The following is a 12,813-nucleotide window of genomic DNA, read 5'->3' on the forward strand; positions in this document are numbered from 1 at the left end:
AAATGTTCTAGTGCAAAAACTATGCATATACTATATACAATTTAGGATGTATATACAAAAGAATAAAATACAATGTCCTCTGTCCTTAGTCTCGCTCGCCAGACCCTCCTCCAGAGAAGTCCTAAACTAATTTGGCTACACTTCCAGTGGCCTAGTCACCTGAGCCATATCAATGCATGCTATGTATATTATTTACAGTAGGCTACTGTTATTTTTCTTTAAACAACTTAAATGTCATTGTAAAAGTTATACAAATTGAAATTTATTTTGAAGGTCCTAACCGGATGTTCTACATTTGCCGCAGTTAGCTTAACAAGTCACGGAAAGTAGCTTAAAAATCTGAAGCGCTAAACAGCAGAGCATCGTCGAGAGGGAAAAAAACAAACAGTATGAACGAAATGTTAAATACAGAGCGATAGATATAACACAAATCAAGTATTGTGTCTTTAACTGTTTCTTTCTGTTGAGACGGACTCGTTGTTGTTGTTAGAAAAGAAAAGAAAACTGTGCAGGACTGACTTAGCTAACAACCCTGTAATGTTAAACACAAACAAGCTATTGCAAGCTAACATTACGATTTGTATGTGCTAGTTTCCTTTGTGTTTGATAATAGATTTAAACTTTGTGTCAGCTTCACCATTTTCTTATCGTTGCAACCTGCAGCTGCAACTCTGCACAACCAGAGAGACAGGTGAGGCTGCTCTGTCACACTGTACATCCCTCTTATATGCATGTATGTGTGTGTGTGTGTGTGTGTGTGTGTGTATGTGTGTGTGCTGCAGGTGTCATGTTTTCCCGCTGGGGGTTTGGTTGGGACACTGTCGGAGAGGTGGACCTCTTCACAGACCGCTATGACACCAGTGCAGAGACTCTGTCCCAGGCCATCAGAGCTGCAGCAGCCGAGGACCCGGAGGCGGACGGCAGCGTGCTGCTGGGCCAGATGCAGGGCACCGTGGTCGGCCTCAGATACTACACAGGGGTGGTGAGGAATGGATCAGCTTTAGGGTCATTTTTTATTCTTCAGTCATTGGGGGGGGCAAAACACAGAACTGCCACGTACTGCAGAGACATTACAGTGGCATGCAAAGGGTGCAAAATCTCTGTAAATGTGAACAGTTAAGCAAGTGGAAGATGAAATGATCCCCAAAAGGCATAAAGTTAAACAGGAAACACTCTTTTGTAATATTTTAAGCAATATCAGTGTATTATTTTAATTTTCTACAATTTTAGACTGAACAACGGGAAACAAATCAGCACCCTGCAAAATAATAGGAAACCCAGGAGACTTGAGCTCTCAGATATCTTTGACGAAGGTATCAGACAAGATATTTACTTTTACACATCGTGATAGTTTCCAAAGGGGAGGGCTACTAGGTACTAACTATGCAGGGTGCCCTTTCCCTTTTCTGTCAGTTTGAAAACGTAAAAGCTGCAACTCTAAAGGATTTAAAAATGTAAAAGCTGCAACTCTAAAGCAAATATGTCATCTGTAACTTTCTGCCTCAATACATCTTCACATTAACAGAAATTTTGACCAGGGGTGCCCAAACTTTTGCATGCCACTATCAAAGTCAAAGTCAAAGTATCTTTATTGTCCCAAGACAGGGAAAATGGGTTTGCAGTCAGGAAGATATGCACAGAGACATTCAAACACAACACAATATACAAATGGACAGCAACAAATAACATGTAACATATCATGGGCAGATTAAAAGAACATATTATAAGGATAAAATATGATTAAAAAGTGCAGGTAATATACAAATAAATAAGCAGCATGGAGCATAAAGTAAACATATCAATTATAGAGTTATCTACTGTTGAGTGTGGATCCATATCTGCTTCACTGTACTGCACCTTGGAGAAATGCTCTGTTTCTTTGTCCTCTCTGAACAGGTGAATCAAGGGGAAATGGTCGGTTTAGTGCGACAGCCGCAGAATCCATACGACCGGAACGCAGTGATGGTGGCAAACATTTATGGCAACCAGGTGGGACACATTAAGCGGGAGCTGGCCGCTGCCATGGCCTACGTCATGGACAGGAAGTTGGCTAAAGTAGAGGGGTGAGTAGATGGTGATTGTCCTGTCGGCGTCCTCACGGGACCAAAACGGTCGACGAAGTACAACAGACTAGAAATGTGCACACTAATACAGGGTTTTTACGGATCCTTAAAAAGTCTTATAAGGTATTGAATTCATTAATCTAAAAACAAGGCCTTAATTGGCATTAAAATGTCAGTGTTTTTTGTTTTTTTCTAGACTTTTTATGCATTTATTTTGAAAGAGACACAATCCAATGTTCATGTAGCAGTCACTTTACCTTGGATCACATAGGAAAGTGGGTAAAATTGTCCCTAACCCTATGTAATTGATGTGGTGTTTTTTTTCTTCTTTTTTCTGCATTTGTGTTTATCATGAAGTCGGTCTTAAATTTCATTTCAAGTGGCTTTAAAAAAGTCTTAAAAGGTCTTAAATTTAACTTGGCTTAAGCTGTAGGAACCCTGTAATACCTGACTAACCTTGAATAAAAGTAGGAATGGCCTTTATTGATGTGAATAATGATTACTGCAGGTTACACTGAACATGTTGCCTGTCCCTCTGTCATGTCAGGGTGGTGTACTCGGGCACAAAAAACAAGTTCAATATGCCCGTGATGCTCTCGTTCTGGGGCACGGAAGAAAACAAAAGTACCGTGTTGGAGTCTATGGCGCGTCACGGTTACAGACTGAACACGGGTGGAAGCAAACTGACAGGTACAGTATATAAACATACACACAACTATCCAGTCTCCATTTCAATGCAAATACATGTAAATCACAGTGTTGCTTTACAGGTATCAGTTTTCAGTGGTCATTAACTTAACTGCTTGTTGTGTGTGTCTTGTCTGTGTGATTTCAGGTGCAAGTCAAGCATCAGGTTCAGCAGGTGGAGCTTTGCCGTCTAAGAAAGGGTTGACCATCCCACTAAGTGCAGAGGAGGTAATTTAATAATCAAAATTTAGATTAAGTGCATATGATATATAAGGGTATAGCTATGTTGAGTTATCATCTCCCTGTGCGTTCACACCAAAAGCTTCTAAAGAGGCAAAGTTGCCCAAGGATGTGCTTCAGATGTGCCGGTTTGGTCACTCGTCACGTGACTGACGTAAAAGTTTGATCGCGCTGGTCATTTGAAGGAGCAGGACACATGGCAGGACACCTCTATTCTGACTGGTTGCAGCCGAACCGCGTCATAGCTAATTACCATAAAGTTAACCAAGACTCAACTTCTCGTCCGGTGATACTTTGGAAGCTTTGGACGCTTTGGAAGCGCAGCGGATGGCAGTACAGGCGTTGGTCGCTCAGGTCGCCGGGCTCTCATTGAAAATGAATGACTTCCGGTGTTTTTGAAGCTTTGGGAAGCTTTTGGTGTGAACGCGCAGTTAATGAAATACATATTATGAACTCAACTCAAATCTGCTTCACATATCACTGAGTAACATCCTGCTTTTTTCTTACTGTGTCAGATTTTGACATTAGAGTTACATGTGGAGTGACAACATATTACACTCAAGTTCAAGACACTGTGGAGCAACTAGTTGTGATTGCATCACCTGCTGTTCTTCTTTAAATACAGATATTGGTTTATTTTCTCATTTCAGCTGAAGAATGCATTTGATAACCTGTTTGAAGGCTTGATGGAGAGTAAAGACGGGGAGAAAGAAGCAGCCAAGGTACCTGCAGGTTAAATGTTATTATTCTGGACCACTCTATTTCTGCTCAATGTAAACTGGTGGACAATAGTCTGTTTTAATATTCTTATAAGATCCTTTTGTGTCCTTTTCAATGCTCCTGAGCTTAAATCTTGAGTTTACTCTACATTTAACTGACTGTATGTTGCTGTGGATAAAAGTGAATTTAAAGTGTATTTTTCTGCAAAATTACAGAAACAAAGAAGTAATGTGGCATATTTAGAAACATACAGTACACTTCACTTCTGGAGAAACTATTTCTCACCTTGCCATGATAAGATCTGTTTGGTTCTGTCTTTATCTCTCTGTGCAGTCGGTGGCCACTCCTCTCCTGCTGCACCAGAAACAGGCTCTGTCTTGGATGTGTGCACGAGAAAACAAATCTGCCCTGCCGCCCTTCTGGGAGAAGAGAGGGGAGTTGTACTACAACACTGTCACGTGTTTCTCTGCCAAAGAAATACCAGAGAGGGTTCGCGGGGGGATTCTGGCCGATGACATGGGACTGGTGAGAGACCGTTGAGAATCAGGCAGTGAACATGATACTTCCAAATTCAGTTATTGTCTGCAAACAAATGAGGAAGGACAAGATGAAAACAAGCAGAAATGGATCCTCACTGAAACCTCTGTTTGTTTCTTTTTTTCTCAGGGCAAAACTCTGACGACCATCGCTCTGATCCTCACCAACTTCCACAACGGGAAGCCGCTGCCTGTGGAGAAAAGTGTAGGCGCATCTGTGCTGAATATGTTCTTTCCAGTCAGTCTAAAGTGATTGATGGTTTAGCCATTATAAAGTGTTTGTTTACATGTGTGCAGAAGGAGACAACGTCACCTTTCAAATCCAAAAGTAAAACACCCACGCCGACCAAACTGAAAGAAGGTATGCAGTTTTTTTTTTAAATATATAAATTGGCTGCTGCAGTGTTACTGATTCTTTTAATTCAACTCAGTTTCCCTCACCTTGACCTGACTATTTATAAAACAACATTTTGTACAAATCCAATCCAATCCACTTTATTTATATAGCACATTTTAAAAACAACAAGGTTACCAAAGTGCTGCACAACAGATACAAAACAGTAAAATAAAGAAAGTTAAAGGTAAAATACAGTAAATTAAAAGCATATAAAAGCAATAAGAAAAACATAAGATCAGATAAAACACTGAGAAATATAAAAATACAATAAAAGACAAACAGAGACCTGTAACGTAACATGTAAGAACACAGAAGATGAGCTGATTTGTGTTTGTTTCAGGAAGCAGCAGCAGCGCAGGTGATACAGCAGCTGGTTTTCTGTGCTCAGACCTGTGAGTGTGTTATTTTAACTCAATATGACACTGGCAATGATATTATGAGTGAAATAGTATATATTACAGTATATCTGCATTATACTGCATCACTAGTGACAACTGAAGGTTACTGTATGTAAGAGTGAGAGTTTCTCCGTAACCCTGTTTGCTACACTTCCACATCTGTTCTGTGAAACACAACAATGTTTTGGGCCTCGCTGTGTTTTAACGTAACCTGACATGTTCCTGTTTTACTCCTCAGTCCCCAGACAGAGGTGATCATTGGTGATACACCAGACGTGTTGGAGATAACCGGCGAATCAAAGAAAAGTAAGAATGAACTCCTACACATGACAAGTTTTTCACGTTTGTTGTCACTGTTTGATTGACAGACTGTTGACCTGACTTCTGCATGTACAGGTGCAACCAAAGAAAAGATGAAAGCCACCAAGAGAAAACCCAGTAAAGGTGCACCAGCTGTTTGTGAGACATCATATTTGAATGGTTTGTTATAGTAGTTAATTATCTAAATAATTATATTTATTTATTTATGCCTGAAATGCAGCGGCCACTGTGTTGCTGGACGACCTGGACTTTGCTGCAGCGCTGGGCGGCTCAGCGTCAGACACAGCACCGAAGAAGAAGAAGAAATCTGCCAAGGTGGATTCAGCGAGTGAGTTACAAGAAGGTTTTTTTTTACCTGGAGATTATTATGTACAGTGTTAATCTAGAGAAAGTGAGTTTGGTTTTACTGTGTGTTGTATAATTATAGATATTTGTGTATGTTTTGAATGTGCAGGTGTGGAAACCTTCATCCCTGAAAGTCCAGAGGATTTATCAGCCAGAGCGACTCTGATCATCTGCCCACTGTCTGTGCTCAGCAACTGGCTGGTAGGAGTTCAGCCTCACACAGTCACCTGCTTCTGTCAAAACATAGTTAATTAGCTGAAACAATCAGTTGATTTGTTGATTGATTGATTAATTAACACTAAATTGTTTAATTTACAGCTTTTCAAATGTGAGGACTTGAAGCTTTTATTTTGCATATGGGACAGGAAATAGAACAGTTTTGATTTGATTCATTAGCAATTAGAACTAACTGAAATACAAATGATTATTAGTTAGGAAAATAATCAGTTAGTTGCAGCTCAAAGTTTGGTGAAATAGTCTACTTTTAAAGCAAAGAGTTGCTTGTAACATCAGATTGTGTGTGTCATCTTTTCTCCCTCTTTCCTTTGTGTGTGTGTGTGTGTGTTCAGGACCAGTTCGAGCAGCATGTGCATCCCAGTGTGAAGCCGAATGTGTATCTGTATTACGGCTCGGAGCGCAACAGGAGCAAGAAGTTCCTGTCGTCCCAGGACGTGGTGATCACCACCTACAACGTCCTGTCTGCCGACTTCGGGGTGAGTGAACACAGGTCACGTGTGTTAGTGTGAGGTGAACTAAGGTGTTCAGGATAGAGGTAGGAAACTAACTGTGTGTGACCAAAAGCAGATGAATGTCTGTCCTGAACCAGAACTGTACGTTTTTCCGTTCATGTTAAAATGGCTATGCCTTTTTTTTCTCTCTCCCTTTCAGAATAAGAGTCCCCTTCACGGCATCAGTTGGCTGAGGGTCGTACTGGATGAAGGACACGTCGTGAGAAACCCAAATGCACAGATGAGCAAGGCTGTGCTTGACCTGAAAGCCTGTCGGCGCTGGATCCTTTCAGGTATACTATACCTGCCTTTAAACACACACACACACACAAGCCCACATGGATCATTGTTTGTTGTGTCTTCATGTAATGGGACTGTGACAAATTCTTGTTTTCAAAATGTTTTTCAAGTTAAACTTTGACAAAAGTATATCAGCAAATGTTTATCTGTATCATCCACTCAAGTAAACACAGATACAGTCTCTATATTACAGCGGCCATCATTTGTATGTGTGTGTGTGTACAGGTACTCCTATCCAGAACAGTGTCAAAGACCTGTGGATGCTTCTGGCTTTCTTGCGGCTGAAGCCGTTCGATGTGAGAGAGTGGTGGAACAGAGTGATCCAGAGGCCCGTCACTCAGGGAGACAGGGCCGGCCTGCAGTGAGTACTCAGTGATACAGTAATATATTACACTGCTGCATGTCGTTATAATACTCCAAAATGAGGAACAATCTTATATATATTCTGTATATTACATGGTACAGTAAGTTTGTATCTGGCAACAGTAGTTTCACTATTGTTTGCTCCCTTTACAACTTAGAAGTTGTTGTTCTTCTTGCTAGTGACAAATATAATTGGTCTTTTAATCCAAAATGCATGAATGCTGAATGAAAATGCTGAATAAATTTGACATCATTTGGCAACTTTTAGTCAGTTTAGATGAAGTAGAAAAGTTAATTCAGACAGTTCAAATAGATGCATCTTAACTGGATGTACCAGGTCTCTAGTGATGAATAAAACATTTTATGTTATAAAATAATGATGATACTGATTATAACTATAATGTCAAAATATGTATAGATAAAAGAGGATAATAATAATAGTTATATTTATTATCTAATAAATAATTTGATAATTCATCACTAAAGACCTGGGTTACATTCTGATATCAATACCATCACATCTATGCACCAATCAAATACCAGGTCTGAGTTCCCTGTGTCGTGTCCGACTGAGTTGTTAAAGTTTGTTGCATTATATTTTTAATATTCAGACATCAGATGTGATTAAACTAACACTGTGTGTGTGCAGGAACCTTCAGTCCCTGGTGAAGTGCATCACTCTGCGTCGGACCAAGCGCAGCGAGGTGAACGGGCGCCCTCTGGTGTCTCTGCCTGAGAAGTCGGTGTTCGTGGAGCAGGTGGAGCTGAGCCAGCAGGAGAGGGAGGAGTACGAGCTGGCTCGCAATGAAGGAAGAAACACCATCCGCAGGTGTGTATGTGTGTGTTTATGTCAGTGTGTGTGTGTGTGTGTGTATGTATGTGTGTGTGTGTTTGAACTGAGCAACTCTGTAAGGTGGCAACATGCAAAGAGTCATTAGATAAAAGTATTTGACATTTGATATGGCTGTGGGTGGTTGCATGATGTATGTTACTATAATAACAGTGTTACATAACTGTGTGTTTGTGTGTGTGTAGATATGTAGCAGAGGGGACCGTGCTGAAGAATTATGCTGATGTGTTGTCGATCCTGATGAGGCTTCGACAGTACTGCTGCCACCCAGACCTGCTGGCGAAAACCTCCTCAGAACTAGGTAAAGCCTGCAGCCTCGTGTTAGAATGATGTGTTTAAGTTCAAGTTCACTTTTATTTATATAGTACAATTAAAAAGACCTGTAACGGTCATCCAAAGTGCTTCACAGAGCAGAGACAAAAACAAAAAGAACGCATGTACAAAAAACAAGAAAAACATGCATATCACCACACATTCACACACAAATGCATGTACATACATACATACGAACACATGCGCATATGCACACAAACGCATACGAGAATGGTTACAGGAGTCACAAAACAACAGTGCAAGATTATGTTAAAAAGATAAAAGATTTTTTTTCAATGCTTTAGATGAATTTATGCAGGAAGATTGCAGAGATCACAGCTGGTTATGATGTACAGTACATTATCTGCTAATGAAGTGCATCAGTTTCATAAGCTAAGTTCAATGAAACAAAAGAAACAACGATAAAAGTAAAACTCAGACAAACACAGAACTATAAGTTTCCCTAGTGTTTCTGGAAAAAGAGAAGTGAACAGATGAGTTTACTAAGAACATTTCCTCCTCACGCCGACATGCTCTGATTACTATAATTCTCCCTTTGTGGATGATGTCATTACTTATTATCTGGAAATCACAGACGTAATCAATAACATTAACGACGCCTCAGCTGTGTGTTAAGTTTACAGGTTCCTTCTTCTCTGCACATTGTTTGATTTTCTTCCACACCTCTTTGGAAATGAAGCATCTTCAGTGTTATTGGATAAGGTCGTTTTTGTTTTTTCTTGTACCAACTTGTTTTCTTTCTTTCTGTCTTTTTTAAGAATCTCTCCTGTGTTTTGCCACTTAATCTTACTAGTGTTAAATTCCTTTTAAAATGACACATGACACCTTTTTACCCTCTCTTTGCCCCTATTTTTTTGTCTGTAGGCGCTGCAGCGACGCCTGCAGAGCTGCGTGAGCGTCTGATAGAGAAGATGCGCCTGGTGTTGGCCAGCGGCTCGGACGAGGAATGCTCCGTGTGTCTGAACTCCATCTGTCTCCCTGTCATTACACACTGTGCTCACATCTACTGCCGGCCCTGCATCGCCCAGGTCATCAGCACCGAGAACGTACGTATGGCTTCAGAAGTATGTTTAAATTACAACCATATAGTCTGTGATTTATCTGATAATCTTTGCTGTGTGTGTGTGTGTGTTATTAGGAGCAGGCACGCTGCCCTCTCTGTCGGACTGAGATCAAGAGCAGTGAGCTGGTGGAGTTTCCACAGGAGGAGATGGAGGAGGAGAAAGGCACCGATCCTGAGAAGTGGAGGAGAAGCTCAAAGGTACATATAATAACGCATAAATACAAAAATGTAATTATTCATTGATTTCATATTTTATTTGCCTGTTGTTGGTCTCGTTTTTTTTTTTATCTAAAAGATAAAGTCCTCAGTGGAAAATGAAATGCTTTAAATTAGGGCAGCAACTAACGATTATTTTCATTAGCGATTAATCTGTTGATTATTTAAACGATTAATCGATTAGTTGTTTGGTCAATAAAATGGTAAAAAATGTTGAAAAATGTCAATCAGTGTTTCCCAAACCACACGTTGACGTCCTCAAAAGTCTTGTTTAGTCCACAAACCAAAGAGAGACTCAGTTTATTGTCATAAAGGAACAAAGAAACCAGAAATATTCACATTTTAGTAGCTGGAATCTGAGAATTTTGACTTTTTTTTTCTTAAAAAACTACTCAAAGTGATTATTTGATTATCAAAATAGTTGACGATTAATTTAATAATCGATTATTGTTCGATTATTCGATTAATTGTTGCACCTCTACTTTAAATATCCTTCATTTCCCACTCTCCGACAACGTCACAGTGCTGTTGTCCGTCCTTTTAAAGTGTGTCTGTGTTTGTGTTTGTGCAGGTGCAGGCGCTGATGGGAAACCTGCTGCGGCTGCGAGGTGAAGACAGCAGCATCAAGTGTTTGGTCGTCTCTCAGTTCACACGTTTCCTCACCATCCTGGAGGCTCCACTCAGGTAGCACGCACACACACACACACACACACACACACACACACACACACACACACACACACACACACACACACACACACACACACACAGAGACCATTTAAGTGGTTGTTAGAGGTGGATAAACAATGAAATAATTATCTATTACTAAAAAACCGACAGCATACATCTGCTCTCGAGTAAGAAATCTAAGTAATTGTGTTTTATTTGTTTCCATGGTCGTCCTCCTTCCTCCACCCCAGAGAGCACGGGTTCAGTTTTGTGCGTCTGGACGGCACCATGACTCAGAAGAAGAGAGCTCAGGTGATCCAGGAGTTTCAGAGCGCTTCAGGCGACGGCCCCGACATCATGCTGCTGTCACTCAAAGCTGGAGGGGTGGGGCTCAACCTGACCGCCGCCTCACACGTTTTCCTCATGGACCCTGTAAGTCCTGAGCAGAGTTTACACAAACAGCTACACTTAAGACTTAATTCATGGTATTTCACATCCAAGTGTTTTTGGACTGGAGCTTTGGGTTTAGGTAAAATGTCATCAGTTTTTCAAAATAAATCTAGTAAAAATAACATGTTGTTTTTGTTTTGTTTTTAAATTGCTGATTGATTTCACTGTAGGTGAGGTCATAAGTGATGTGTGCCGTCTCTGTGTGTTCTTTAACTTTACTGTGTGAATGTGTTTCAGGCGTGGAACCCGGCAACTGAGGAGCAGTGCATCGATCGCTGCCACCGTCTGGGCCAGAAGAAGGACGTCGTCGTCACCAAGGTCAGAAAAGTGGGACTGTGTGTGTGTGTTCATGATGTTGTATCAGGGTCTGTAGTGAAAGATGATTTCCAAATTGTTTATTACATCATACACTGCCCAGCTAAAAAAAAATCACCACTTGGATTTAACTAAGCTAATAGGTAAGAGCCTCCACTTGGATAATTACTGTATGATTATGTTTCAGCTGCAACAACTTATTTAACCATAACTGACGCAGTAGCTTCTCATTTCTTAAACAACCATGTTTGAAGACACATCCTGTCGTCTTGGAAAAGATGTTCATCTGATTCTGAAGGGTCAAATTATTATTATTATCAAGCAAATAAAACATCTAAGGAGATTGTTGAAACTAAAATTGGGTTAAGAACTGTCCAACGCATTATTAAAAACTAGAAGGATAATGGGGAATCATCATCTTCAAGGAATAAATGTGGTCCAATGTGACCACAGAGTCCAGACCTGAACCCCATTGAGAATCTTTGAAAAATTAATGCAACTCTGGACGGAAACAAATGTTGTGACATTGCAGAAACTTATCAAAACGATGCCACAGCGAATGCATGTGGTAATCAAAGCTAAAGGAGGTCTAACAAAATATTAAGAGTGTGACTTTTTTTTTGGACGGGCAGTGTATGTCCATTAGTTTTCTACTAAACAGTTACATTGTGTTTTGTATGTACATACATTTATGTTGTGTGATTGTGTGTGTCTGTTGCTGCTGCAGTTCATTGTTAAGGACTCGGTTGAGGAGAACATGGTGAAGATCCAGAAGCAGAAGCAGGACCTGGTGGAGAAGGCGTTCGGCTCCACAGACGCCAACAAGAAAACCTCCCGCATCGATGACATCAAAGCTCTGATCGAACTCTAGATGTCTGAGAAACGGACCTGGAATCAAATATTGTGTTGTACTCACACACACATTTCACACCTGAAGGGCTGCAGAGACTCTAGTTTGCACAGGTTGTTTATTGTTTTCATATTTTTGAAAGGTTTTCATTTTAATAACCGGACATTAGTGCTCAAATTTCTGTTTTATTTCTGCTTTTATTTCATGACGTTTCTTGACATTTACGTTTAGAAGGTACAGCACTTTAATTTTTTTTTTCTGTTGTAAAAAACCAGGACCAGTTTGTCTTGATCCGAGCGAGTTGTGTGGGACGAGGAAATGAATACCTTCCTGCTGTTGCATAAAGAAATGTCAACTACTGCCTCTGTACCTGTGAAGCTCCTGTTTCTCACCAGACACGAGAGCACGACTCAGAACTTTAACTACTTTTCTACTGACGTTCGAGGAGAAAAATGGTTCAAACGTTTGCTTGTTGTAGTTACTTTAAAGGGAATATTTGCTGCTTTGACTGTTTCATGTTCAACTGAATCTTTGTTGCACAAAAAAAACAAAACAAGACATTGAAAAACCAACCTTGGGCTGTTGTCATAACTTGTTCCAGTGAAGTCAGAGACAAATGAAATAAGAGTGGACAGAAATGTTTTCAACAAGGTTTTTATTATTAGCGCTTGGACAGGAACAGACAGTTAACAGCGAGGAAACGGGATTACAGGTATGTTCCACTTTCACCATCGTGCTGCTCGGGATTTAGCAAACAAGATTTAACGTGAAGAGAAAAAAAGTCTCATCAGGACTTTTCTCTCAGCTTCTTGTTTCAGAAAAGAGTTACAGTGGAGTGAGGAGTGCATTTTAATCATCAGTAGGAGTTGTAAAGGTTACAGTTCACGAGCTGCAGTGAAGTAAAAGGAGGCATTCGCAACAGGAAAAAGGGAGGGGCTCAACAAAGTGAAGTTTTTGTTGTGCTACTAG

General features: G+C 40.3%; 1 protein-coding gene across 3 annotated transcripts; it reads left to right on the forward strand.

Moving 5' to 3' along the window:
• The first annotated feature begins 355 nt into the window (after positions 1 to 355).
• hltf (helicase-like transcription factor) lies at positions 356 to 12,340 on the forward strand. 3 transcript variants are annotated; one of them, XM_083998107.1, is made up of 25 exons: positions 356 to 387; positions 783 to 982; positions 1,897 to 2,063; positions 2,611 to 2,753; positions 2,899 to 2,978; positions 3,641 to 3,712; positions 4,044 to 4,235; positions 4,377 to 4,451; positions 4,544 to 4,607; positions 4,984 to 5,035; positions 5,280 to 5,347; positions 5,438 to 5,485; positions 5,583 to 5,690; positions 5,817 to 5,908; positions 6,277 to 6,420; positions 6,596 to 6,728; positions 6,961 to 7,096; positions 7,748 to 7,927; positions 8,134 to 8,249; positions 9,146 to 9,327; positions 9,420 to 9,542; positions 10,132 to 10,244; positions 10,481 to 10,661; positions 10,917 to 10,997; positions 11,722 to 12,340. In XM_083998107.1, exons 2-25 carry the CDS (start codon positions 788 to 790, stop codon positions 11,863 to 11,865), a joined length of 2,889 nt encoding a protein of 962 aa, XP_083854233.1. In that variant the 5' UTR covers positions 356 to 387; positions 783 to 787; the 3' UTR covers positions 11,866 to 12,340. The 3 variants fall into 3 exon arrangements, with proteins under 3 accessions (XP_083854233.1, XP_083854232.1, XP_083854234.1); XM_083998106.1 differs by lacking the exon at positions 356 to 387 and having other exon boundaries at positions 692 to 982; XM_083998108.1 differs by lacking the exon at positions 356 to 387 and having other exon boundaries at positions 692 to 982; positions 9,146 to 9,234; positions 9,498 to 9,542.
• The last annotated feature ends 473 nt before the right edge of the window (positions 12,341 to 12,813 follow it).

This window comes from Trachurus trachurus, assembly GCF_905171665.1.
Source record: "Trachurus trachurus genome assembly, chromosome: 22".
Lineage (NCBI taxonomy): Eukaryota > Metazoa > Chordata > Actinopteri > Carangiformes > Carangidae > Trachurus > Trachurus trachurus.